The sequence below is a fragment of the Tachypleus tridentatus genome, chromosome 9 (assembly GCF_004210375.1).
Source record: "Tachypleus tridentatus isolate NWPU-2018 chromosome 9, ASM421037v1, whole genome shotgun sequence".
NCBI lineage: Eukaryota > Metazoa > Arthropoda > Merostomata > Xiphosura > Limulidae > Tachypleus > Tachypleus tridentatus.
This window is the reverse complement of record NC_134833.1, coordinates 94,946,437-94,973,015: the sequence shown is the minus strand read 5'-3', so window position 1 is coordinate 94,973,015 and position 26,579 is coordinate 94,946,437. Positions and strand designations below refer to the sequence as shown.

At 32.5% G+C, this 26,579-nt stretch overlaps 1 protein-coding gene across 3 annotated transcripts in view; it reads left to right on the top strand.

Annotated features, from left to right (window-relative positions):
* The first annotated feature begins 1,775 nt into the window (after nucleotides 1-1,775).
* Nucleotides 1,776-26,579, top strand: part of LOC143225798 (transmembrane protease serine 4-like) — a 46,068-nt gene continuing 21,264 nt past the window's right edge. The window contains exons 1-9 of one of the 3 annotated variants that reach the window (XM_076455819.1): nucleotides 1,776-1,883; nucleotides 13,961-14,171; nucleotides 16,605-16,634; nucleotides 17,118-17,230; nucleotides 19,280-19,350; nucleotides 20,888-21,057; nucleotides 22,163-22,522; nucleotides 23,469-23,576; nucleotides 25,855-25,947. In XM_076455819.1, coding sequence (XP_076311934.1) covers nucleotides 1,866-1,883; nucleotides 13,961-14,171; nucleotides 16,605-16,634; nucleotides 17,118-17,230; nucleotides 19,280-19,350; nucleotides 20,888-21,057; nucleotides 22,163-22,522; nucleotides 23,469-23,576; nucleotides 25,855-25,947 — 1,174 coding nt within the window. In that variant the 5' untranslated portion in view covers nucleotides 1,776-1,865. The remainder of the gene's footprint in view (nucleotides 1,884-13,960; nucleotides 14,172-16,604; nucleotides 16,635-17,117; nucleotides 17,231-19,279; nucleotides 19,351-20,887; nucleotides 21,058-22,162; nucleotides 22,523-23,468; nucleotides 23,577-25,854; nucleotides 25,948-26,579) is intronic. The other 2 variants (XM_076455820.1, XM_076455821.1) reach the window with 2 other exon arrangements.

Genomic DNA, 26,579 nt, shown 5'->3' with positions numbered 1-26,579 from the left:
ATAACCTTACTTTAGAGAATTTCAATTTGAGGTAGGCTGGTAGAGATCCTGATCACTAATAAAGTCGAATCGGGTATACCCGCGCTCTAAACATTGTATTGTTGGCGCACAAAAATATAGCTAATCAAAGTTGGGGGAGGTATCATAGATTAATTTATTTTAATCCGGCCTAAAATAATTTCTAGGGTCGCGGCTATTGAGAATTCCCTTTTGTTTTTCAAGTAAAAAATTCAAACTCACAATTCCATCTCTTGAGCGATTTCAAAGCTAATTACAGCCGCGACTATTAAAGATTCTTTCTTGTAATGCTTATTTATTTTATAAACTATATGTTGTTCAGTTGGTTAATTGGGTTCCTGGAGATAAACTAAAGTGTACTGCTTCGAGCTGGATATACGATTTTCGGGAGATCAACTAAATTATATTGTATCCAGTTGGATAGTTGTTTTTTTTTCAGGAATTATATTGAACTCTATTGTATTCAGGTGGATATTTGGTTTGCAGATGTGAAAGAAATTGCAATGTGTCCAGTTGGGCGTTTTGTTTTCAGAAGATAAACTAAACTGTATTGTGTCCTGATGGATGTCTTTTTTTTTTCCAGGAGGTAAACTAAACCGTATTGTGCACAATTGAAGATTTGTTTGTCAATGTGAAGTAACCTGCATTGCATCCAACTTTACTGTATACAACTGAATATTTGGTTATGAGAATGAAGTGTAATACGAACTTGTATGTAGTGAGGTTTGTATCTAAGAATGGAGTTGTGAAACCACGTTCTTTCGCTGTAACTTAGGTCAGTGGTTTAATAGGACTGATGAAACTTGTTAGCCTTTTCAGAACTTTCTTTGTTCGTTGGATAAATCAGTTTTTCTTTGGATACTTCGTAATGTATAGAAATTGAGTTGCATGCTGTTAACTTATGTGCTTATTCTGTTGTTACGGTGTTTTAAAACAGAGCTTTGCAGTTGTCAGGGTTAGGTACAATTTCTGTAGATTTATTTATTTATATACATTGTGCACGAGATGTCACTAAGAAAATTATAGCTTTTTTGTTTGTTCATTGAAGCGCAAAGCCACATTGAGCTATCTCCTGTGTCTACAGAGGGAATCAAATCGTAGAGTTTTCATTGTAAGCTCGTAAACTTACTGCTGACCAACTGGGGACACAATTAATCACTAATTTCTAAATAATCTGAGAAGAGATCAAAAGTTATATTGTTTTAGATATCATCGACGAGTGGTGTTCATATTTAGAAGAAATGAGGTATGATGCTCCTACGTAAACAGCTATTGGTATGATCTTACACCTCGTACAGGAAACTGTAAAGCAGGGTTATGCAGTAAACAGGCTATATAAACAAAAGTTTACTTGGGTTTAAGGAGTCGTAAAGCGTTCTACAAGCTTTCAAGCACGAGGAATTTACGTGTGTACAGAATCAAAATAACAGAAAGATCCTGTTTTCCGCATGAAATTAATATAAATAAAGTTTAGAAGAAAAGATTCACATTTATTAAAAGAACCTCAGGGTGTTTATACTAAATACGGGTTTGTATTAGCTTAAGCTACGATTTGATCTTGCTTTTCTAACACGGAAGTTTTAATTATCCACGCACCAAACAACCTTTTTTCCAATCACCCATGACCTCAACAACTGCCACCCGATTCACCTGACAGGTTTGACCGCCCTGACCTTTCGTCGTGCCATTTCTTAGTCACGTGTATTTCTCATTACTGAATAAACCGGTTCGTAACGGGACTCAACGTCCAAGGTACGCAGAAGTTACGAAAGGAAAGCCAGTCCTGCTTTTCACTTGCTGGTGTTAAGGTATACATTGGACAGACTGTAACGGCGTGTCTAGTTAAGATGCCAACTAGTCCCGAGGTAAGAACTTACTAATCAACTATATTATATAACCTACCCCTAAACTTACCATGTTCAGTAAAATTAGTTTAAAATAACATGGTACGAAGCTGCTTAACATGTAAAGTGAGATCAGAGGTGAGGTTTGAATAATTCTGGTATGAAGCAACTTAACATGTTCAATGAGGTTAAAGTTCTATATAATCTGGTACCAAGCGATGACTTTTCAAGTAAGGGTCTGCGATATGTTTTGTAAGGCTCCTCAAAAATACAGCAACTCGTAATTAATAAATTATTCATACTTTATAATATACAGTACTTTCTCTATTGTTATTACCAGAAATGTTTATCACTCATTTTTAGTTTCTTTAACTTTGAAATTATCGCATACCGTGAACTTGATTTGCAACTGTAATAAGGACAGTAAGTTTGTCAGTCCATTTTATCTCTGCAAATATATTGCTAGTCATGTCTTACAGTAGCATGTAATTAAACACATTTTACAGTTCCAACAGTTTGGGAGCAAAAATTAAAAACTGAAACCTCGGAAAAGTAGGACGCAGTAAATAACAACGAGAATGTGGTAAATGATAAAAAAGTAAATGGATGTTTGGAAGCGGTAAATAGAATGTCATTTATAAATATAAAAGGACGTCTTTGCCGATATGTGTGTATAACTAACTTGTTGAAGACAGTATTGGGAGCTAAAACTTTTACTGACACAACTTGTAGATAATGGATTGAGAAGACCTGAAAATGTATATAAAGTCCACTTAAATCATTTACACGTAAATGGTTTGGTAGTTTTATTCGTCAAAACAGATCACAAAATGTGTGGCTATATTCTTCTATCAGTCGAACATCTTGTAACATTTATCACTATTACACAGTAAATGATCCAAAAATAAAAATTATATTTTTATTATTGTTACGCAGTAATTAATCAGTTTCTGAAATGTAAAATCTTCAGCATCGTTATATAGTAATTAACAATGCTCCGAAATAAACAGCACTTACTTTTGTAATGCAGTAGTTAGATTCTGTAATGTACAGTATTTATCATTATTACACAGTGGTTAACCAGATTCTGAAAAGTGCAACATTTGTCATTGCTACGCATCAATTAACCAGATCTTTAGATCACGTCCCATACAGCATAACCACATATGCACAAATGTCAATCAAGAGTTGATTTAATCTAAATATAATAATTTATGAGTGTAAATAAAAGTGTAATAATATGTCAAACACACTGTATAAGCTACATATATTTAGTGCCGATGAGGCTTTTTGGTCAGTGCTAAGGCTTAAAGACGTTAATATCAGTTCTTTTTTACAGCTAACTGGTGGGGCATAAATTTGTTTTTCATATATTTCACTTGTTACAGTAAACGTTAGTGTGTTCATAAAACATTCATGACAAAACGTTTAATTTTCCATATACTTTTTTAAACAATAAGCATCTATCTAATTAATAAAGTTAGTATCGTTCTAGGGTACTATTTATATTCTGTGAATTAAGAGCTGTTTATATTAACGAAGAGCACTCTTCACCTTGTGCGAGTTAAGATCTCCTGCTTCTATTAATTAATATAAGTCAGCTTCATCTTATGTGAGTTAGAACTCCAATTAGTATCACTTTAGGGTAATATTTAGCTTCTGTGAGTTAGGAAGTCCTGCTGGTATTAACGCAGGGCAACCTTCAGCTTCTAGCAGTTAGGAAGTCCTGCTAGTAACCCTGTAAAGCACTATAAATTGCTGACGATTAAGCTTTGACTTCAGTTGACACTAGCATAAAGGTAAACGTTGTTTGACAAAGTGAGTAGATGGAATACAGCTGTTTAAGTAGTGACTTCAAATCATACCAGTGATACAATAACTGTTGCTAACAAGTACAACTAGTAGATGGCGTACAACCAGTGTTGACTACAGCTTAAGTAAATTTTACAATAAGTTTCTTCAGGGACTAACTTAGGAGGTGAGATACAGCCTTTGAGTCATTTTTTTAACAAGCTACTTAGAAAACTAGGTGAGATACTAAGTTTTGGTGGATTAAATACTGTGTTTTATGCACTTAAGTGCAACAAAACTTCGTTCCTCATCTAAAATCTGATGAAAATTTTATACTCATACGAGTTTTGAGTAACACTGACGTAAGTACATCTAAATGCCTTTTATTGTTCCAGTATTGACGAAGTTTCATGAAAATGCATCTAAACACCTTATTTCTTCGAAGTTGTAATAAATATATTTTCGTCTTTTGCTTTACAAGTGGGAAATACTCACTTTAGAACATGACAATTCACGCACGTTTAATCAAGAGGTTCTCTAAAAATCTCTTTATAGCATGCTAAAATAAAGGAAAATAGCGAACTACATAAGACAATAAATATATGAAGAAAGTTTCATTTTTTTATTTTTATATATGGGATGAAGCGACAGAGTCGCTTTTATTGCTCGATATTTTGTATTTCGATTTAAAACAGAACATTATAGAACATCGTACAGTTTCTAAACAACTAAGTTGGGCCTATGATGTAAGTAGTTTCCGAAGAAGCCTCAAGACAAAAAAAAATGTTTCTTTTAAAACCATCTCTGTGTAAGATCATGATATATTTTTTAAATGTTTTATGAAAAAATTTGTCATGTTGAGCCATAAACATAATAGTCTCTGACGTTATATAAACAGATAATTTCAGGAAGGTTAACTATTTTTGAGAGTAACTTAAAATTCTTTAAGGCAACATTGTATCCGTTAGCTCCAATAACTGATGTCGTAATTGATATAGCGCGTTAAATATCCAGTTCTAGTATTCAGATTACTTAAGTATCAAAGGCACGTTCACGTCTGTATTTTTGCGCTGAAACAAAGATTCCCTATGTAATGATATCTACAGTGCTTAACATGTACAAACTGTAAACACAATATAACATACAGACAATTTACACAAAAGTAAGTCGCTTATTCATTTGTACACAAGAGAGTTATCAATTATTAAGTTAATTATGTATGGTTACTTGGAGCGGAATTAACAATTTATAAGAAGCTTGGTAGCACACGTACAATGTAAATGATTCTTTATTCTGAAAAAAAAATGTATGTTTTGAATAACACAGCATGCCATTATCTCACCATGTTAAAATAACATAGTTATAACAGATACTAAGTTGTTTCGTATCAGGCCCCGCTCCAGTTTGTCACCAACTTAATTCTACGTACATTGTCAAGTTGCATAGGGTTAATCGCCTTGTAAAGTATATGACCGTTTAAATTAGACAAATGTTATACTTTGTTTGTTTTAAATACAAAACTGCCAAGATCCTACGTAACAATAATGTCCAAGTGACATGTACGTAGTGAATATGAACTGTGTAGCGAGCTAAAAAGGAAAACAAAATAAAAAATAAACTACTAATTATCAGTAAAATATCACAAAGCCTGAAATGTTTTAATAACTTTTTATGCAAACGAGTTCCTGAACTAAAACAACTCACGCAAGGCCTGTTCTTCAGAAGGAAATAATATCTTCCAAATGTTTTAACCTTATATCGTCATTACATATGCACAGAAAACAAATTAACACGATTTTCTTATACTAATTCAGCTAAGTAGAAATCTCTTTATACAATTTACTAGAGTCATTCAGCTACTTAAGTATTTATGTTTACATTTATTCCGCCAGGTGTCGTTTGGTATGTGTTTGTGTTTTTTTCATAGCAAAGCCACATCGGGATATCTGCTTAGCCCACCGAGGGGAATCGAACCCCTGATTTTAGCGCTCTAGATCCGTAGACTTACCGCTGTACTACCGGGGGAATGACTCGGGTAAATAATAAAGAAATATATTTTATCGACTTCTTAAATCTTTCACACCAGATATTAAGGATTAATCACATTTTACGTAAAACTTCCACTACAAAATATTCAAAGGTTATATAAAGTCTTCAAATTAACTTTTTTGTTCTTTATTTTAAAAATCTTAAATATTGATAAACAGAATAAAACAGTCTTTTTCCGATAATGCACAATAAAAATAACAACATATAAGTAATTATTGTTATGTATAATAAGCTACTTTTTATAGTTATCAGAATTCACTATTGTCTACATTTGTTTTAGAAATAAAATTAAAGTAACTGCAATAACATTGTTTAGTACCAATAATAATTAATAACATTGTTTAGTAACAATAATAATTAATATCAGTCAATGACATCTCTTGTATGAAAACATTTAAAACAGAATCATGGTTGTCAGTACGAGTTTTAGAGATTATCCAATCGTATTTCTGACTTTGGTACAAACGTGTAAAGAAATGTAGTTATAGTTGTTCTCTTGGTCATACAAGCATTTTAAACTCTAGTTAGCGCAGCTAGCCTTAGTGTAGCTTTGCGCGAAATTCAAAACAAAACAAACAAAAACGAAAAACAAACAAACTTGTTCAACGTTATGTTTATCAGTATTGCTTTTAGCCTAATTAGATGAGACCGTATAATGTCAGTAGCAGATGCTTTGGACATATTTAATTAAACCAGTAATTAGCTTGAAATGGATATTGCTCATTTATCAATTACTACATTGTTAAGAAGGTATGTTTAAAATTAGAAGAAGGAACTTTTTTTATTAAAAATTAGCCAATTTAATTGTTTTATTAAATTAAATTTCAGTGATATTTTGGTTGGAGTATGAAATACTTTAATTAATTACAAAATTAAGCCTTTACATATCATGTGTATCTCACACTCACGTACGAGCTGCTCGTCCTCAATCTCATGATTCATCTTAACGTAGCTTGAGTAAGATCGTGACATGTTTGTACTACTTCTGTTTAAGGTAGGGAATACCTTCTGCGGAGGAATCTCCGCTTATCCTGAGTAAACACAAAACTTTTCAGAAAAGCTAGTTTCTGATTGTTCTATTCGTTTACCAGAGTCTGTGACCCATGTACGTGGCATAATATATCATACTGTAAGGATAGGCCTAGTTGTGGGTGTATGTAACGCATCTTGGTAACTATAATGTGGGAAGTGAGGTGAAAGTGAAACGTCTAAATACAATATCTGTAGATCATGTTTTATATGATTACTCATCGGCATTTGTTTTATATAAAATTCGAAAGATTACAGATATAATTAAACAATAAACCGGAACACTTTGTAAACTGACCTTGTTCCTTCTCGGCAAAATATGGTACTTTATAATATTGTAATACTTGTTTCAGTAGTTTGTAATTTTCTTTAAATGTTCACATTTCTGCACTTCTAAGACTTATAATAAGCTGTTACTTTCTCCACCAAAAATTTGATGTGATAAAATTATATTTTTAGTTGGTTTTAACAATAATTTTTTTCTTTCAAAGATTGGTTATAGTCAGTTTGGAATAAATTCTTATTATTTGTAAAGCATTGTAAATTCACTAGTTTTTTATATTAATGAAATATTATTTTCACCTTCAACCACCTACATTTTTTTAGTACTAGAATTATGGTGAGATTCAAATTGATCATATCGAATTTATTAACATACTTAAATCAATTATTTATGCATCAAATTACTTGTGAGTTTATTATTTTGTTGGTTAACAGGGTCATAATGATATATAAGTCGCATAAAACAGTGTAAAAAATATCTCAAACAATTCCACTAATTACTACTGGGGTTTCTTATGTATTTTAGATAGAAAGTGAACTAGCTCATTTATTTGCTAAGAGGCAAATACAAAATTGGAATATGATGTAATATATGATCCTTGGGAGTAGTGTATGTTAACAAATTGGTAAAGTGATGGTTGAAGAGGTGAAGGGTCTTAATGAAGTAAAACAACTGATTGGCTCTGTATTTAATGTTCCCACGTCATGTTTGCTATATACAACAGAACCAAGTTCAATTGAAGCAAAAACAACATACTTATGAATGTTGTCAGCTTTTCATACCTAGACACCTGAATCGTAGGCTACACGTAGCTAGGGCACAGAGCTTGTGAGTTAAGTCACCGGCCTAGTTTCATTCAGCGTAAATTTCAAAGTTTTTTTTTAATACAAGTCCTAATCATCCCGAACAGTTTCATTCACTAAAGTTTCATATCTTTGTATTTATTAACAGTCGTATTAGAGCTAGAAGCATATATACTAAAAAATAAGGTTAATGAACTTTATTCTGCATTTCTAAAGATAAGCGAACATACTTGTAGAAAAATATTATATAGACTGCAGATGTTTTTTATTCTATTTATTTTAATTTGTTAATTTCGGATTTCTGATTATAAGGCTTCAAAAATATAATTTCCTAGCTACATTGTGTCTCCCACAAGTCATTAGCCAGGAAGTCTTTCGTTCAGTACCAAAACTTGTAAGCTTGTTGAAATATGAGAAGCAAAAGATTACCTGAAACGCTATTCATACACGTTGTATCAACCTGTTAAAATTACGTATTATTTGTATATATTTTGTTATTTGTCATTCTTCTGGTTAACCGAATACTTCCGAAAAAAATTACATTTTAGCTAATGTTATTACGAACGACGTTTACGTTGAAATAGCAAGACGTCTGGTAAAAGAGATGATAAAAGTATTGGTTTGTTTTGGGAGGAAATGGTTCTTTATTTTGTAATGATCTAATATAAAAATTTAGAAATATTTCTGGGGAAACACTTGATGACAATACAATAAAACGAACGCAACTCGTATAACATCGCACCAGGGTTGACTTCTGAACAATATTCTGCCCAAATTATATCATTTGTAACTTATACTCTCAAAAACAGCAGCTGATAATGATTTGAAGTAACAAAAGTTTTGTTTGATGAGCATGACTAAGAAGTAAGACAAATTTGTAAAATTAACTGGGGATGAAATTATTCGCGTTTAAGTTTTTAATTCAATGTCGAAATTAATTTTGATATTTAAATAAATTCTGAAAGTTGGGAGGCGTGTCATCTAAAACATGAACTCTTGCTTCAAAGTCATAAAGTAAGTATTGTGTTAAGGTGTCCATAAATGACTCGTCAGCTTCAACGACACAATGTAAGTATTGCATAAAAGTGTCCATAAATGAATCTTCAGCTTCAAAGTTACATTTCATTACACTAAAATGTTCAGAAATTACTCATTAGCTTCAAAGATAAATTTCAGTATTATACTAATATCTCTAGAAATGACTCATAAAATATGTAAAAATCTATTTTACTAAAGTATGCTGACCGAGGGTAATCATTAAGTACTTCTAACTGTTGTTTCTTTACCTACAAACTGATTTTTAAATAAAATAACCAACTTTGGGTTCTCAGTAAAAGATTTTCTTTATATTTCCATATATTTATTTTAATTATCGATAGTTTGCTGAAATAATTTATTAAATACTATGTACTTACTTAACGAGTACTGTTTTAAGTAATTCTAGACCTTACTCTACTTAAACACTTTGTGACCTATACCTGATTAAAAGAGTTTCATTGTGTATTCTTTATATTTATGTACTTGACAGAAGATATCTCATTTCTTTTTATTTGATCTAACTTGGAAAAGTAATCTGAGAACTGGAAATCCAGTTCATTCTGTCCCACATACACACCTTGAAATGAGATCTAGTTAACTAATTCTGCCTTTATAGTTTTGATGTTATCAAACTTCCGTCAAGCACTGGGAACTGTGTCATCAGCAAAGACAGCGTTTCAACAATTTAGATGGTTCAGTAAACCTGAGCAAGATGGCAGATAGTAACAAACACATCTGAGTGTAATAAATAGTCTTTTGATTGTTGCTACAAGCACCAACAACACTTAGTATTTAATTGCAACTTGATAGTCCTACTACATAAATCAATGTTGTTTGCATATGTTTTTTTAATAGTTCTCTTGATGAACACACAACGAATATTAGATCAGTGTTGTGAAAAAAAAAAAAACCGTATCAGATCTGTCTTTCGCCTGCCTGATCTTAAGACATTCGTTAATAAGCCTTATCAATGTTTATCATATAGTCCAGACCTATGTGACATCTAAAAGTTTATATGAAATATGTGGAACGAAAACTTATTACAATACAGTTAAACTAGGTATTATCAACAGATACAGGACAAGTAAATATCCATAAAAGTAGGATTAATGTACAAAAAGGTAAATACTGAAAAGTATAATGTATACTCAACAATAACAACAGCAGCTTGTTTCTATTTAATAACCACCTTTTAGCTTGGTACTATTTTCAAGAAAGAGAAGATTTTATAAGTTTGACTAACTTATTAAAACCTGTACTGTCACCTTAACTTTGGGGTAGCCAATTTTAGTGATGAAAAATATAGGTAGGGTTTTGTCATGAAAGTTGGGTTACAACATAACAAGTTTATAAAACCAATTCATATGCTTTAAATTACATAGTATAAGACAATCAAACAACAAAACATTTGTATTTCTTCGTAAATATGGCATTTCAGATAATCAGCTCTCTAGTGTTATTTGATTTTAAGTCTGTAGTAGACTAGACAAGAAGATTGTGATAAGTGTTTTCTAAGGAAAACAAAAATGTTAGTTATGAGTTAGTTTCCTTCACCTGCATAAACGTCTCCCGCACTTAAAAAATTCATAAAAAACTATTCTTCTTACAGTCTTAAACGAACACATACGAGAACCATGAAAAGCAAGTAATTAATAGTTAACAGAAACCACAGAAATTATTTTCCTTTCACAAAAAGCAGATGGTCAGCAGTCAGTATGAAGAGGTGAAGGGGTATGATCATGAGAAGCATGAGGTCAATAGTTAACTTGAACAGTGGGAGTTACAATCTTTACGTAAAAAGCAAGCGGTCAGCAGTCAATATGAACTGCAGGAGCTATTGTCCTTCCATGACAAGAAGGCGGCCCGGCATGGCCAGGTGGGTTAAGGCGTTCGATTCGTAAACTGAGGATCGCGGGTTTGAATCATCGTCGCACCAAACATGCTCGCCCTTTCAGCTGTGCGAACGTTATAATGTCACGGCCAATCCCATTATTCGTTGGTAAAAGAGTAGCCCAAGAGCTGGCGGTGGGTGGTGATGACTAGCTGCCTTCCCTCTAGCAGTGTACTGCTAAATTAGGGACGGCTAGCGCAGATGGCCCTTGAGTAGCTTTGCACGAAATTAAAAAAACAAACAAACAACGACAAAAAGATGTTCAGTAGTTAACAAGAACCGTAGCAATTAGTGTCCTTCTATGAAAAGGAAGTGGTCAATAGTCAACATGAAACACGAGAATAAGTGTCTTTCTACCAAAAGCAAGTGGTCAACAGAATAAGGAAAGTTCTAAGAAGAAGCGTCACTTTGGGAATCGAACATATACAGTATAATTGATTTTAGTACAATTCACTCAGTTGAACATTAGATACAGCAGGTGTTTTAGAACGTAAACTATAGTCTTGAAGACTCGGCAGCAGCTAACAGTTTACATGACGACATGGTGGTAACTAACTTCACACAAAATACGTATTAAGGTGATTAAAAAAAACAAAAGTGTAAGACAAAAACTGTGCTAAAAATAATACTATGTTTGTATTCATAATGTAGGTCACCAGAATACAGTATTGGTCAAAATGTTTGCATAATGTTCTATGCTGATATTATTGTCTACATGCATGCAATAGTTATTAAAATACCCGAATAGTAAAGTAAAAGGTAGCGTATGATCGGACAAATATGTACGACTTGTTATTCTGGTATGTGTGAGTTGTTTTTGAGCATTTGTTCGTCAAAACGCACATACGTATTTGATTTTGAATAACAGAGTGTGCTTCTAGTACAATCTTTTTTACAATATTGAAACAGCGTCCGACTAAAGAAGTCTACTGGTAGACGTCAAAAAACTACTGCTCGAGATGCCCGTGTTTTGATCATGTTAACACGTTAAGGTTGAAAGAAGTGTTACAACATGAATACATTCATTCCAAAATATCTACAAGAACATTTGATAGGTGATTAACAAGACAAGGTTATTTTGAAAGAAGAACCAATTGAAACCGGTATTAACCAGAATTCTCTGCTGTAAACGTGTTACATAGGCATGCTAATTTACGGTTAGAACACTAACGGCATGTAATTTTTTCAGATGAGTCCTGTTTACAGCTTGTTAAAGCTAGTGGTAGGATTCCTGTTTGTCGTTTGCCTAGAGAACAGATGACGAAAGATTATTTTTTTCCGTAGAGAACACACAGGAGGTGGTACAATTCATATTTGAGCAGCTGTTAATCATAATGGAAAATTGCTCTTCATATTATCCAAGGAAACATCAATGGCGCCTTCTATAGGCACCACATGGATGTAGTATTTTTGCCATATGCTAGGGCAAATTTTGGCAATAACTTTGTGTTTTACGGTGATAATGCTACTGCCCACTGTATGCTTACTGCATAGGATTGTCTTGACCAGGAGGACGTTACAAAGTCTCCATATTGTAACATCGTTGAGAACTGTTGAGCAGAATTGAGCGGAAAAATTGCTAATCATGATCCTAAACCAGCTACCGTAGTTGAGTTACAGCGTCTTCCAGTGAAAAGCTGGAATGAAACCGTGATGCATTACATCAATAACCTCATTGATAGCATGCCATATCGCTTTGCAGAGGTTATTAGAGTCGAAGAGGATTAGCAAAGTACTGAACATTTAATACAAGATAATTAAAAATTGCTATTTTAAAACGAGGAATAGGAATCGTGAAGAAAAACAGAAACAAATTGAGTTAAGTATACAACTAGGTACTAAAAATGAACAAACTAGGGTGGAAGTAGTATCTATATTATCTTCTCAAGCTACAAATCTCTGTTGTGACTTCATGTCTACATATAAATGTAGGAACTATTTTTTGGAACATTTTGATTCACCTTTTTCTTTGTATTTTTCACGATATCTCTTCCAATATAAAAACTTGCAATTTTTAATTATTTCATTTTTCAGCTTTTTTATGTATATTTATGGAGAATTATTTTGCCCATGGTTATATAATTTTAAAGTTCGGATAGCAGGCATCATTACTAGATTGTGACATGTTTTAATATGTATCTATGTTATAAATAATTTATTTTAGTGCTTCACTTAAGTATTTAAAAACTTTCTTCAGAAATGTTTAAGCAAGCGTTACTTGGAGATTAATACCATTTCTCATTACAAGGTTGTTTATCGTGAGTATGTTATTAAAAAAATACACGCAGAAGTGGCGCTCTCTACAACTAAAACGATATTATTTGAAGCCTGTGCGATGGATTTTCAAATATATACATTTTACGGTGTTAACCCAGTATTCTCGCGTGCTGTACACGAGTAATAGATAGATAATCGCAGAGTAAACTCGGCATTTTCATCTGCAGTAACAAGCAATAGATAAATAGGAATACTAAAATAAATGAGTACATAAAACATGATAATAAAGAGATTCAGAAAACGTTTACTTTGGGTTTTTAGATGGATTTACTGAAAACAGATATTTTGTTTGTATACTGACATGAAACTGCTGACGTACTTTGATCCATTTTCAGATAGATGTGGATAAGTCGGTGTATTTTGATACTTTTGTACACTGATGAATCTGTTGATGCATTTTTATTTATGCAGATAAAATTTGTCATCGTATTTTGAGTGCTTTAAACTAAACAGAGAACTTTTCAGCCTTCAAAATAAGTATGTTCATTGAATAAATTAGAGATATTCTTATTTTTCACTAATTTGTAATTAACTCACAGAAGTACGGCCATAAATATCGTTAACAGTTAGTGTACCCAACTGATAAATGAATATATTATAAACATTATTAGTAATAAAGGTGCTAAATTCTTTATTGAGTTAATTTGCAGCTCTGCTAAATCTTCTGGCCAGTCTGCAGTATTCTTACTGATTTAAAATGTTAAAATACGGTATTCGATACCCGCAATGGACAGAGTATAGGCAACCTTTGGTGCTGTTTTGCGTTAAAACAACAATGACGAGTTCTGGGCTATGTAGGTAACTTGTTTTGATCAGGAATTTTGATAATTGTAATGTTAAAATAGTTAAGAAAACTTGATAACTTTACACTATTTGTTTAACCCAAGTTTACAATGTAATGTTTCTTTGATGCAGCGTTTTATTTTGAAATTTTCAGTCCGAGAAGGGCTTTTATCACAAGCATTCACTAACGTCAGCCTTCAACGATGGATTTAGTAGCAGCAACGGCAGTGCCAGTAGTGAAAGCTGTGGAAACCACAAAATTAAATTTACGAAGAAAGACGGTTGTACACCAACAACGTGGATTTGCGTGATTTTGGCGCTGCTTTTCGTGACGGTAGGAGCAGCAGTTGCTATTTATTACGGACGTAAGCATAAGTTCATTTATTGATGTAGATTTGTTTTGGAATTTCGCACAAAGCTACTCGAGGGCTATCTGTGCTAGCCGTCCCTAATTTAGCAGTGTAAGACTAGAGGGAAGGCAGCTAGTCATCACCACCCACCGCCAACTCTTGGGCTACTCTTTTACCAACAAATAGTGGGATTGACCGCCACATTATAATGCCCCCACGGCTGAAAGGGGCGAGCATAGAAGAGATAATACAATATATACATCATAACAGGGTTTTTATAAGGCAAAAATACAGTATCAAAAATATTTTATGTATTGTTTTGGATCAACAACAAGAAAATATTGCTATTTTTTACAACGTCTAAAAGGAAATAAAACGGTTCAATATTACTTCTTTTGGATTCCAGCTTAAACTTATTGTTAACGCTGATAATTAATTTGTACATTCACGGACGCATTAAGTAATTACCAAAGGAGATAAATGGCTCAAAATTTTAATGTGCTAACCTGATTACAACAGCTAACCATAATTAAATAGACATACTAGGAATACTAACTGACCGTTTCCATGACGTCATATGCATATAATTCCAACGTTAAATACATGTACAGCTCGATAAAGACCACAGGATACTAACAGCTATGCTACGGACAAAAATATCTCGGAAATCAACAGTATTCTCATGGTGTTGTATAGTTGGACAATAGAATGACATTGAAATTTAACGACAACTTTCCAGGTGTTACGTATTATTATTATTATTTATTTCGGACGAGTTTCCGATTTATTATGTTATATACATTACGTATTACTATTTCAAATAATCGGAATTTTAATTTGTGTTTAGTAGTTAATTAAATGTTAGTATGTATTAAATTTATCTTAATTGCTAACAAGATTGATACACGCATTTTCCTTTTTTAATACAAATATGTTTTAATATACAAACATAAAAACAATACAATTTATAATAACGGTTATTACTAATAGTTATTACAAACAATGAGTTATATACAACAGTTTTACAAACTTACAAACATCACTGAGTTTTATATCCGGTCTAGAACTAAATAGTTTATCGAAGTCCCAGGTCTATGACAAGCAAATTAACTCTGAGTTGATGTTGTTACCCTCGACTAAGCTAACGCTGTTAGTGTAAGCACTAAAATAATTGTACAACGGTAAATCTGTTATATTGGTCACTTGTAAACTCACTATCCACAGTGAGTAGGATGACAGTGGAGTTTCAGTCATGTCTGAAACAACCCAAAGTCAGCAAAACAGATTCTTCATGTTGTGAGAAATGTCTTCCATGTGAAGGGCCATGCTGTTGCAGGACAGATACAAGTGTGTTTCTAAACCATCAGAAATTATCTTCATGGACTAGAATTGAAAAGTAGCTAGATGGAATCTACTTCTTACTTTGGGCAATTTGTGAACAGAATTGGGTATCACAAAACATATCACGAACACCTCCTTTCAGGATGTTTTCTAGCGAGTCCAGATTTTTACAATTCTCTGACTGATCATTCATTTGGGTTTGACGACTATTCTCACTTGAAATGTTATTGAACCATCTGCCAGCCACGATAAAGTATGTTGGTATTTCATTTATGATGTGGAGTGTCATCTGTGCGTCTGGACCGTCACAGCTAGTGATATGCTAAACGACTACTGCTGCACAATATATAATAATTATCAAGCAAGTCCGTTTACCAGCTCACCAAACAACGAATTGATTCATGCTTATTTACCTCAAGTAACAAAATAATAGTTTGTAAATGAGGGCATTTAGATTCTCTGGATCAGAACAATCGTCGAATAGGATATGAATTATTCGAGCATGTGTGTCCCATCGTTGATCACTTCCTGCAAAAATGTCCAAAACAAAGAAATCCTAGGGACATCAGTCCCTCAATTCTTCGTCAGTAATAGGGTGTAAATTAGCTGGCTAACATTTCAGATCTTGTAAATGCCATAACAAAGGGCGGATCCGCTAAATACTAAAGTTACATATGTAGTATTCGTTTCACGTTATTTTTGTAAACAATACTGTAATCTACTTAGAGTGAACGACTACTTACTTATTGGTAAACTGTGTATATTTAGCAGCTTTTTCTGATTATCGTAGGCTTAATTACGATCTTCACATCGTAAACGGTGAATTTTATATATAATAAAATATGAAAATAAATAAAATCTGTATAGATTTAGTTCTGTGTACTCCATAAACGAATGCTTTCTGAATATCCAGATACACCAAATCTAAATCCTTACCCTTATCTCTATATGAATTAATATTTTCAAAGCATATCAAAATATTTTTAAGGCAACTATTTCCCTGAATAAATCCATGTTGCCTGTCTGATAAAATTCTATACTTTGTTAGCTTTAAATTTATTTTGTGACTACAGATATTAATTGCCATCTTTGTTTCTTTCTTTCTAGTCCACTATCTAAATAAAGAGAAACATAGTGGTAAGTTTTCTCGTTTATCCTGTGGTGAGCACTAGAAAAGTAAACACATTGATCTTTTATTTGATACTGGAATAAAGTATATAAAATCTTATCTTTTGGTTAACACCATAGTAAACTGTAAACCTTTATCCTATGTTTAACGCTGTAGTAAAATGTAAACATTTAACCCCTAATAAGCACTGTAATAAAAGAACATGAACATCTGATAATAAGTATCAAATAATCACAAACTTAGTCAATGTTACGTAATAATACATCTCAGTTCAGTTAAGATCCTTGTTAAATAGAATTGATGAGAAAAATCAGGAGATGAAGTTAGTTCTTCTAATTAATAGAATATATCCACAACTCCGTGAAAGAAGTTCTGTAATTAATCTATTGTTACAACTATGTTAACACGTTTAGAGTTAAAATGGGAGATTAATAGCGTGTCTTACATTTTAATATAAAGAACAAATGTGTTGAGATTCAGATTCTTTTCAGAACGCGTCTTCAAGGGAACGTTTTCTGTAACAGACGGAGATAAATTCACAGAACGTCTCAAGGATTCTTTATCAGATGAATTTCAGACAAAAGTTCAACTTTACAAATCAAAGGTAAACTCCTTTTTCATTTAAACTGTTCAACCGAGATGAAAAAAAGACAAAAACAAAAATTGACTACAATGTATCACTTCTTAATGCTCAGCCAAAAAAACAATTTTAGCCCTACCCACGATAAATTTTTAATAAAATAAATAATTTAATTTTAAAATAAAGTCAAAATAATGAAAAATAATGTTTTGTTAATGCTTCATGGTACCATCACATGGTTAGAGAAGAAACTTAAGAGCTTCCATATCAAGGTTTCGTCCGTCCATTAAAATGTTTTAGAGCTTCACAGTGGAATAAACAACTGCAGTTAGATTATAAATGTTTCCGATTGAACCAGAAGAATCATTGCCACCTTTAAAGAGCAACTTGTCCAGTCTATTACATAAATCATTGGACTTAGTAGATTTCTGATTTATTAAGATACAATAATTTAAAGTAAAATTTATCTAACCAATCGACATAGTTATCAGATTTAGTGGCAAAAGCTTGGATTATCAGTTACCTACAAACTTAGGTCGTCAGTTATGTACAGGGTAGACTATATGTTATGTAGATACCAACAGCATCAGTTATGTACACTATGCATCAGTAATTATACAGAAATCTAAACCAACTGTTAAGAACAATCTGGGCTATAAGTTATATACAAGCCTAGACTATCAGTTATGGACAAACCTAGGCAATCAGTCATGTACAATATGCATCATAAATCATGTAGAAATATACATTATCAGTAGAAATCTCAATCATTATTTAACGATGAGTCTAGAATACCCGTTTTCAAATTAAGTGTCGTCCACACGTGTTTGTTTTATTATTTTCTAAAATCAATTCAATCAATTATTCTCTCGTTCAAAAATATTAAAAGCTTAAAGTGTGCTTATCTGTTCCCTTGAACAGAGTTTTTAGTAATGAGTACAATTTAAACAAACTGGACTCTTTCATAACAACCTTTAGATTAGTTAAACATTACTTCCAGGAAGTATCTTACAGCTTGTCTGTCACTTTTAGGGAGTATCATATTACCTGTTTGTCACTGTCAAGTAATGTCTCACTATCTGTCTCTCAATACTATCTGACTACCTTTATTGTCAGTACTAGAAAGTATTTTATTAATTGTCTTTCACTACCAGGAAGTGTTTTGTTACCTGTCTGAAAATACTAGTGAGTATCTGATTACCTGTCTGAAAATACTAGTGAGTATCTGATTACCTGTCTGAAAATAAAGTAATATCGAAACCAATGTAGTTCCAATACATGTTATTGAAAGTTATATTTTAAAGTAAAGTTATCTCTGCTATGTCGGCTGAGGATAATCCAGAATATTACCATAATGAATCCTCAAGTTTATCACTAAGCCACAACCTTTTAAAGAGATATAAGATTGATACTGAGTTATATCATCTGAAATGTTGTGATATTTGATATATAAAATATTGTAAAGTGCAGTTTAAAATTAATTTAGTGATACATATATCAGTATGAATTAATAACAACATCTAATCAAAGCGAGCTACCTAATTACACTATAACTAAAAATTATCCCACCGTAACGAGTGTAGCTAATAAAATATTACGTTCTTACTTATGACAAACAGGATTTGTTGTTGCATCGGCTAGGTATCTTTTGTATTAACGAAATTTTCTGTAATTGTCTCTTGATAGGTCAGCAGTAAGTTTAACGACTTATAAAAAACTAAGCTCCGAGTTTCGATTCCCCACAGTGAACAGTGAGTAACTTTACATTAGAATAGTAACAACAACCTTCTATAGAGGTGTTTCTTTGTAAGATTGCAGCAGTCAGACTCGCTTGACTCGACGAAGAAAAACTCGTCACGGCTTGATTGTCTCTTTAAGATCAAGTTTTATGGATTTCTAAAGTAAACGCCCGTCACATCATGCTTTGAAATATTTACCATGAGGTATGAGAGAGCTAGATCAAAGAACAGGAAACGCGTCCTTAAAATATAATCTGCTTGTTAGCAATGGTTAAAGAAATCACAGCGTGGAACTTTTATCTTGTTCTTATACATTTTTTAATTTTATTTATAGTTGGAGATGCTTTTCAACAGTAGTGTTTACAGTAGCGGTTTTGTACGTGCAGAAATTATAGCTCTAGAAAGGTGAGTGTCTGTAAAACTCTCAACAGTAGTGTTTAGTGTAGTGTTTTTGTACGTGCAGAAGTTATAGCTCTAGAAAGTTGAGTGTCTGTAAAATACTCAATAATAGTGTTTAGTGTAGTGTTTTTGTAAGCGCAGAAGGTACAGCTCTAGATAGGTAAGTGTCCAGAAAACAATCAAGCATGATGATTTTTATACGAAGAAATTACGGTTCTAGAATTGTGAGTGTTAAAAACACACCTTATAAGGGTGAATAGCAAGCTAAAATTCAGAGTGAAAATGTATTTTAATCGACATTTCAGAACATGAATAGTAGTAAATACATACTTTTATTGTAACTAACTTTGTGTGTTAAGCGTTTCGTGTTAATTTTTATATTCAGTTTAACTAAACATAACATGAAATATATCTTATCACCATACTTTTAGTTACTTTTATAAAACCAACGTATGTAAGTTGTGAAAACTATACCTGGTAAAGTAAAATTTACTATCATATTAAATAAATACTGTAAAGTGAAATGTAATAGTTGGTAAACGTAAAACTATATTTATTAAAGTGTAAAATCTGATTTCTGTAACGCTTTTATTAAAATATGCAAATATATAAAATATATTTAGTAAAATGCAAAATCACATTTAATAATGCGTGAAACCGTATTATAATAATGTATAAAACTACACCGAGTAAATGTGAAATAGTGCCTAGATATATGTAAATATGTTAATCCACATTTAGAAATATGTAATACCATTAACATAGCTCCTCGTTAAAGTAACCTGTCTAAACAGATAGAAACAAAAAAAAGACAAGTAAAATAACACAGATCATTTACTGTTCTGTTATAAGTAGGAATAAGCAAAATCTGAAATAAATAAAAATAATTTTGATAGATTAAAATGTATGCATTCAAGGACCGGGCGTGGCTTATTTATTGGCGTGGCGATCTGTAGTTCTGAAGATTCGTGATTTGATTTACTTAAAAATAAATTGCATTTTGAGGTCGTGAAAGTTATAAGTGGAACAGTCAAATCCCATTATTCGATTGGAGTAGTCCAAAAGTTAATGGTGGATGTTATTGATTCTGTTTTTCTTCTGTTCTGTCAGTTCAACTTAGGAACAAATATCACAGATGGACTTTGCTTAGCCCTAAACAAACCACACAATATAACTTATTTATCAGTTGGGTCTTCTCGTTATTAGCTACAGTCACAATAATGTCTCACGAGGTTCGACTAGTTTAAGAGATTTAGGTTCGTTCTAAGTCCATATATATTAATCTAACAATGTAAAATTATCTATTTGGTATTAAGAATACATCTAATTAGGACCGAAATATAAGTATTAAATATTTTAACCAGTACTGTGAATGAACCAACATTAAAACGAATAAAACTCACTTTCCAAACACATGGAGACTAGCTATATTTAAGGAATGTACGATGCAATAATAAACAACATCCAATAACAAGTAAAATCACATGTAAAATTGTATCCAGTAACACATAAAATCAAGTGCATCATCTTTCTTTTTACTTAGCGGACGCCAAAGTGACGATCTAGTCGTCCACTTCAACGTGTATCTTTCAACAGAAAACTTCCAAGGAGACTCTGGTGATCTATACGTTATTTTAATGGAAGAATTTTCCAGTTTAAAGTACGGTGTCTTTAACGGGATAAAAATTGATCAAAACTCTGTACAGGTTCAAGGTTAGTAAATAAACTGTTTACTATACTTCACAATTTCAAAATTTAATATTGGAGCATTGAATTATATAAAATATGTAATATTAAAGCGATTTTGAACATGCAACTCAAAAGGTCACGTGACGACAACCATGGCCGATATACAGTCACGACAGAATGGATTTATCAGATCAGCATTTTGACATTGTTTGACGTTAAACAGGTAACGTCATGCCATTGAAAATCGATTGTTTGTGTGAAAGGTATGTAACAGCCCTCAAAATATTAATGCATTCAGATATTAAAGATATGTTCAGATGGGGAATTTAGAACTTTCAAGATAGGAACATCTTTTTACTTAATGTGGCTGGAAGAATTTACAAGGACCACTCAGAAAGAGAACTGGGACAAGTTGTACTCCAGTAACAGTGGACGAAATGAGAATCTTGTAAAATATGAGAGCCCATGAACACAAACGTCAGTGAACAGCCACCTAGTTATCCCAGGTAACAGTACACAACATAATCAAGAAGGATCTTCATATGGGAAGGCAACACAATTTGTTTCCACATCACACCTGTTCAGCCGTTGCATACATCAAATAGCTGGAGAATAAAACAGGTATTCGTCTTATTCCATTCGAAGATATACTAGTCAAATCACAAGAGTTATATACTTTCAAACTATTGAAACTGGTATAGAAAAACGTTTGTGCTCTACGCTAGATGGACGATGAAAGGCATGCAGGGAAAAGTAGTGTACTCTGAACATGACAGCCTTAAAAGGGAACTTTTTGCAATGACATTTAAAATTCATAGCTATTTTTGAGACATACGATCGTCAGTATGAGCATGACTGTAAACATCAACGTTAAATGTAACGAATTTACGAAGCTATAAAACTGTTTTAATATAACGTATTCAACTTCTGAATTCTACTCGTTATTAGTTAATGCAAACATTGAGTCCAGCGAATTTCAGTTTCTCTCCTAATTTTTTACAGATTTTGAATAAACTCTATCTGAGAATTAAAACGAATAATGTGATTTATTAATATTGATAACTTCATAGTATGTATTATTTAATTCCTACGTCTGATGATCAGTTGCTTTTTTTTTTATCTTATACAGAAAGAACCGCTTCAGAAACAGAGATCTATGATTCTTGGATACCTCGCCAGCAATACCCTGGGTACCTTGAAGGACTAACCACTGACATCGTTCCTGTTACGTCGCCACTGCCAACGATACTGCCACGTCGCTGTGGTCCAATAGCGTTAGAATTCTGTAAAACCTTGTCTTATAACGTCACATCATACCCAAATCTGGTTGGTCACAGTAATACAAATGAACTCAAAGAAGATTTGATAACTTATCGTCAGATTGTGGACTTTGAATGTTACACTCTGGCTCAAGAGTTTGTTTGTCAAATTCTACAGCCTCAGTGCCAGAATGATGACGTCATATTACCTTGCAGGAACTTCTGTGAAGGTAAAACTAAGCTAATGCCATCGAATCTAACAATGGAGATTATTAAAGAAACATTGATTATTCGGCTTCTTTATGATGAACCCGTTTTTTTTTCCCTATTGAATAAATTTAAGAGCTGAAAATCCTGTACTTATGGGCGAATCAAGGATCAGACGGACTTGGGGCTGAATTGTTCTACTGGGCCTGTTATGATAGTGACTAAGACTAATATAAAAAAAACTAAACCTCATAATGTGTATTTTATTGGTTTTCATGGATGTGCATGCATAAAACTTAATTGCTGAGCGTCAGTGAACTAAGATTATACCTCGCGACTCAAAGCTAAGTTTTCATGTTAGATGAATTATAAATAATGTGTTCTGATTAACTCAAAAATAGCTCATACATATTATAAAGTTCTATTTCAAGTTATTATTGCTCTGTTTCTTCTATATAAATTTAACAAAATCTATTAAATGTTTTAATCTTTTTCCTTATTAAGCTCCAGACCTTAATATACCAAAATCCAAGGTCTGATCTTTCCAACTGACACAGCGCAGCTACCTCACTGAGTGGTTTATGTTTAACATTAAAATCTGGTTTTAAGACACTTCCACAGTTTTTGTTCAAAAGGTTTAGACATTTCTTCTGACGTAAAGTTTAAGTAAAGTTAATTTGAATTAAAATGATTTTATTGACCTGTTTAACTGTTTGTGAGTGGAAATAGTTGGCGAAATGTAGTCCCTCACTGGTACAGCGGCAAGTCTATGGACTTACATCGCTAAAAACAACGGTTTTTATTCAACTCGGTGGACTCAGCAGAAAGCTCGATATGACTTTGGTGTAAGAAAATATATACATGCTTTAACTGTAAGTGGACAATGATTGCTATAAAATAACATGAAAGAGTTATAAGTCCAGTTCGTTTCTTATGAACTTGTAATAGTTTTTTTTTGTTGATATGCAGATTTCTGGAGCTCTTGCAAAAAATTGCTTCCAAAAAAAGTTCATGACAAGATCAATTGTTCGACATATCCGAAGTACAAAGGTCCTGGATCGTGTAATCCTAAGCCCGGTAAGTTGAGTATCTTATAAACAGATTTAATATGAACACTGTTTAGATAGAAAAAAGGATCATCAGAAAATCAACTGTTCGACATTTCAAGGTACAGACAGCGGCTTCGGGTTTTGTAGACCTAAGTCTGTAAGTTGTTTATCTTATAAAATAGATAAAGAAATTATTTTAACCTTGGTAAGCGTTATCAACTCGGATATTCTAACGCTTATCTTTCATTTCCACTTTAAAATCAAGGATTTCTCTTCCTCGGCAAAAAACACCGTATAATAACTATTAAATCAATATTCTGAAAAAAAAAAAAAACGCCCGAAGTTCAGAGAATTATTTCAATCTTTTTCTCCGCTGAAGGATTTCTCTGAGTACGTAACATCGACTAGTGACTAGAAATAGAAATTATACAGCATGAAATTGAGTTAATTATTTGAATTTGTTTAACGTTCTTCCCCACCAAACATTTCTCTTAACAGCTTAGAGAATCGGGTTGAATCAACTTTACGCAGTCTTTCATCGTGAATACATCCGTAGCCTGATTGTTATGTTCAAACATGCGTAAAATATCAAGCAATGGTTTCCATTCACAGCTGGTCCACAAGACGACTGATTAGTTTGTTTGGTTTGTCTTGAATTTCGGAATTTCGCGCAAAGCTACACGAGGGCTATCTGCGCTAGCTGTCCCTAATTTAGCAATGTAAGACTAGAGGGAAGGCAACTAGTTATCACGACCCACCGCCAACTCTTGGGATACTCTTTTTACCAACGAATAGTGAGATTGACCTTCACATTATAACGCCCCATGACTGAAAAAGCGAGCATATTTGGGGTAACAGAGATTCGAACCAGCAACCCTTAACCACCTGGCCATGGCGTGCCCAAGACGATTTAAGAAAATTTGTTTTAGAATATAAAAGTACTGAAGTATATTGTTTTACAATGTAGCTTAAAAGTACTTTAAAAATTGATTATTGTGTGAAACTTGTACAGAGCTAGCTGATTCTCAGTTGGAAAAAGGTCAGAGACTGATCTAAAGTACAACTTGTCTCTTTGTATTCATGTAATAGATTACGTTAAAATGATAAAAAAGTTGCAAGGAAATTTAACGAATTCATGGAGAAAACCAGATTTTTCTTTATTATTATTTGGATAATCTTACATGATGATAATGTGACCAAACTTCGGCGGAACTGTCCCGTTTTCGAGCTACTTGTCACGTTGTCCCACAGAAACTTTAGTGGACGGGAAAATGTCGTGCTATGGGAAATGGTAAATACGGTAGTATTTAGTATTTCATAGCATCAGTTGATGCTAATGATTTCAAGAAAACATTTTATAATTAAATAATATAAAAACTTTAATCTTATCTACATTATATTTTAATCATAGAACGGTAGCTTCATGACTTCACACAATATTTGTCCTGTTCTAGTATAATATTCTTTACTTTCACATATTAACGTTCAAATACATAGATAATCATATACTTATTAAAGATGTAATAATGTGACATTAGTTTGTTTACTGTCTCATAAAACACCGTTACGCGTTAGCCATTGACTATGTATTTAAATTCATACATGTACAATGAAATCATTGAAACGTCGCATATCAGCTTTCACTATATAGTTATAGTGTTATAACTGACAAAAAAATATGAAATTAGTTTGCTTTATTTCGGGATATGTGCTGAATGTCAAAAATATTTTTTACAATTTAATGTAAACTCTATTATATCTTAAATTTTTACAGTTTGTATCGGTCTACATAGTTATTACTGTAACATTTCATTTATAGACCATTATCATTATATTAATATCCTAAACAAAATTTTATATTTTTTGAGACAATTTTGTTAGATAATTATCGTGTTTAAGTTAATTATAACTGCGGAAAAAACTGCGAAAAAAATGACCGTTTATTATATACAAGGACACGTCATTAATTTTTCTGATGCAACTTGTCAAAAAAATAACAACAACAACCTCAGGTTGTTTAAGAAAGACGTACTCTTGATTTCTTCAAAAAATAATGAAAATTATAATAATAAGATAGTATACATAATTTGTGAAAGGATGTTTTAAGTTTTGAATGCAACCAATTTTTTATTCATCAGCTAAGTGTCCCGCTTTGGAATCCAGAAAATTTGGTCACTTTACATTGATACCCCTATTGTAATCATGGTGATAACCCTTATGGTACCTCTACTGTTATCACGTTAGCACCTCTGTTGTTATTATTCCAGTATCTCTAGTGCTATCACATTGCAATCTTTTATTTTCAGGTTGTGCGAATGAGCTGAAGATCAGAAGTCAATTTGGTAAACTTTGTGATGGAGTAATTGACTGTCCTGATTTTTCTGATGAATTCTCGTGTGGTAAGATTTATGTAGACTATAAAATTGAAGATCACCATACATTAATGGAAATTACAAGAACAGAATAAATCTCAGCCATAAAGATGAAGTTAAGAAACAAAAGAGGGTTTGACTAATAGTGAATAATAAAAATATGAGAATATTAGCGATAAAATAAATAACAAATTTGGTTGAGAAGCGACAGTCTTCAATACATCCAGAACCCTAAGCTTGCCTCCTGGACTTACAACGCTGATAGCTCATTGTATAGCATTATGCTTAACTTAAACAAACAGTCCTTGTTTAAATGGTCAATGACACAAAATATATTAACTTTCAGTGTATTCAGAAGGCTCTCCACTTTTATATGAAACAACTGATACTAATGATTTCAAGAAAACATATTTTAGTTAAATAATATAAAAATGTTGATCTTATTTCCATCGTAACCAGAACTTTTGCTAAGTATTTTTTTAACTTTACAATTATGTTTTAACTTCATATTTTTATACGTGACGCCGATATATATGGAACTCATACACTGTATGGCCAAAAGTATGTGCTTGTTGAACATCTCATTCCAAAACCATGGGTGTTAATACAGAATTGGTCCCTCTTTGCTACTATAACATCCTCCACTCTTCTGGGAAGGA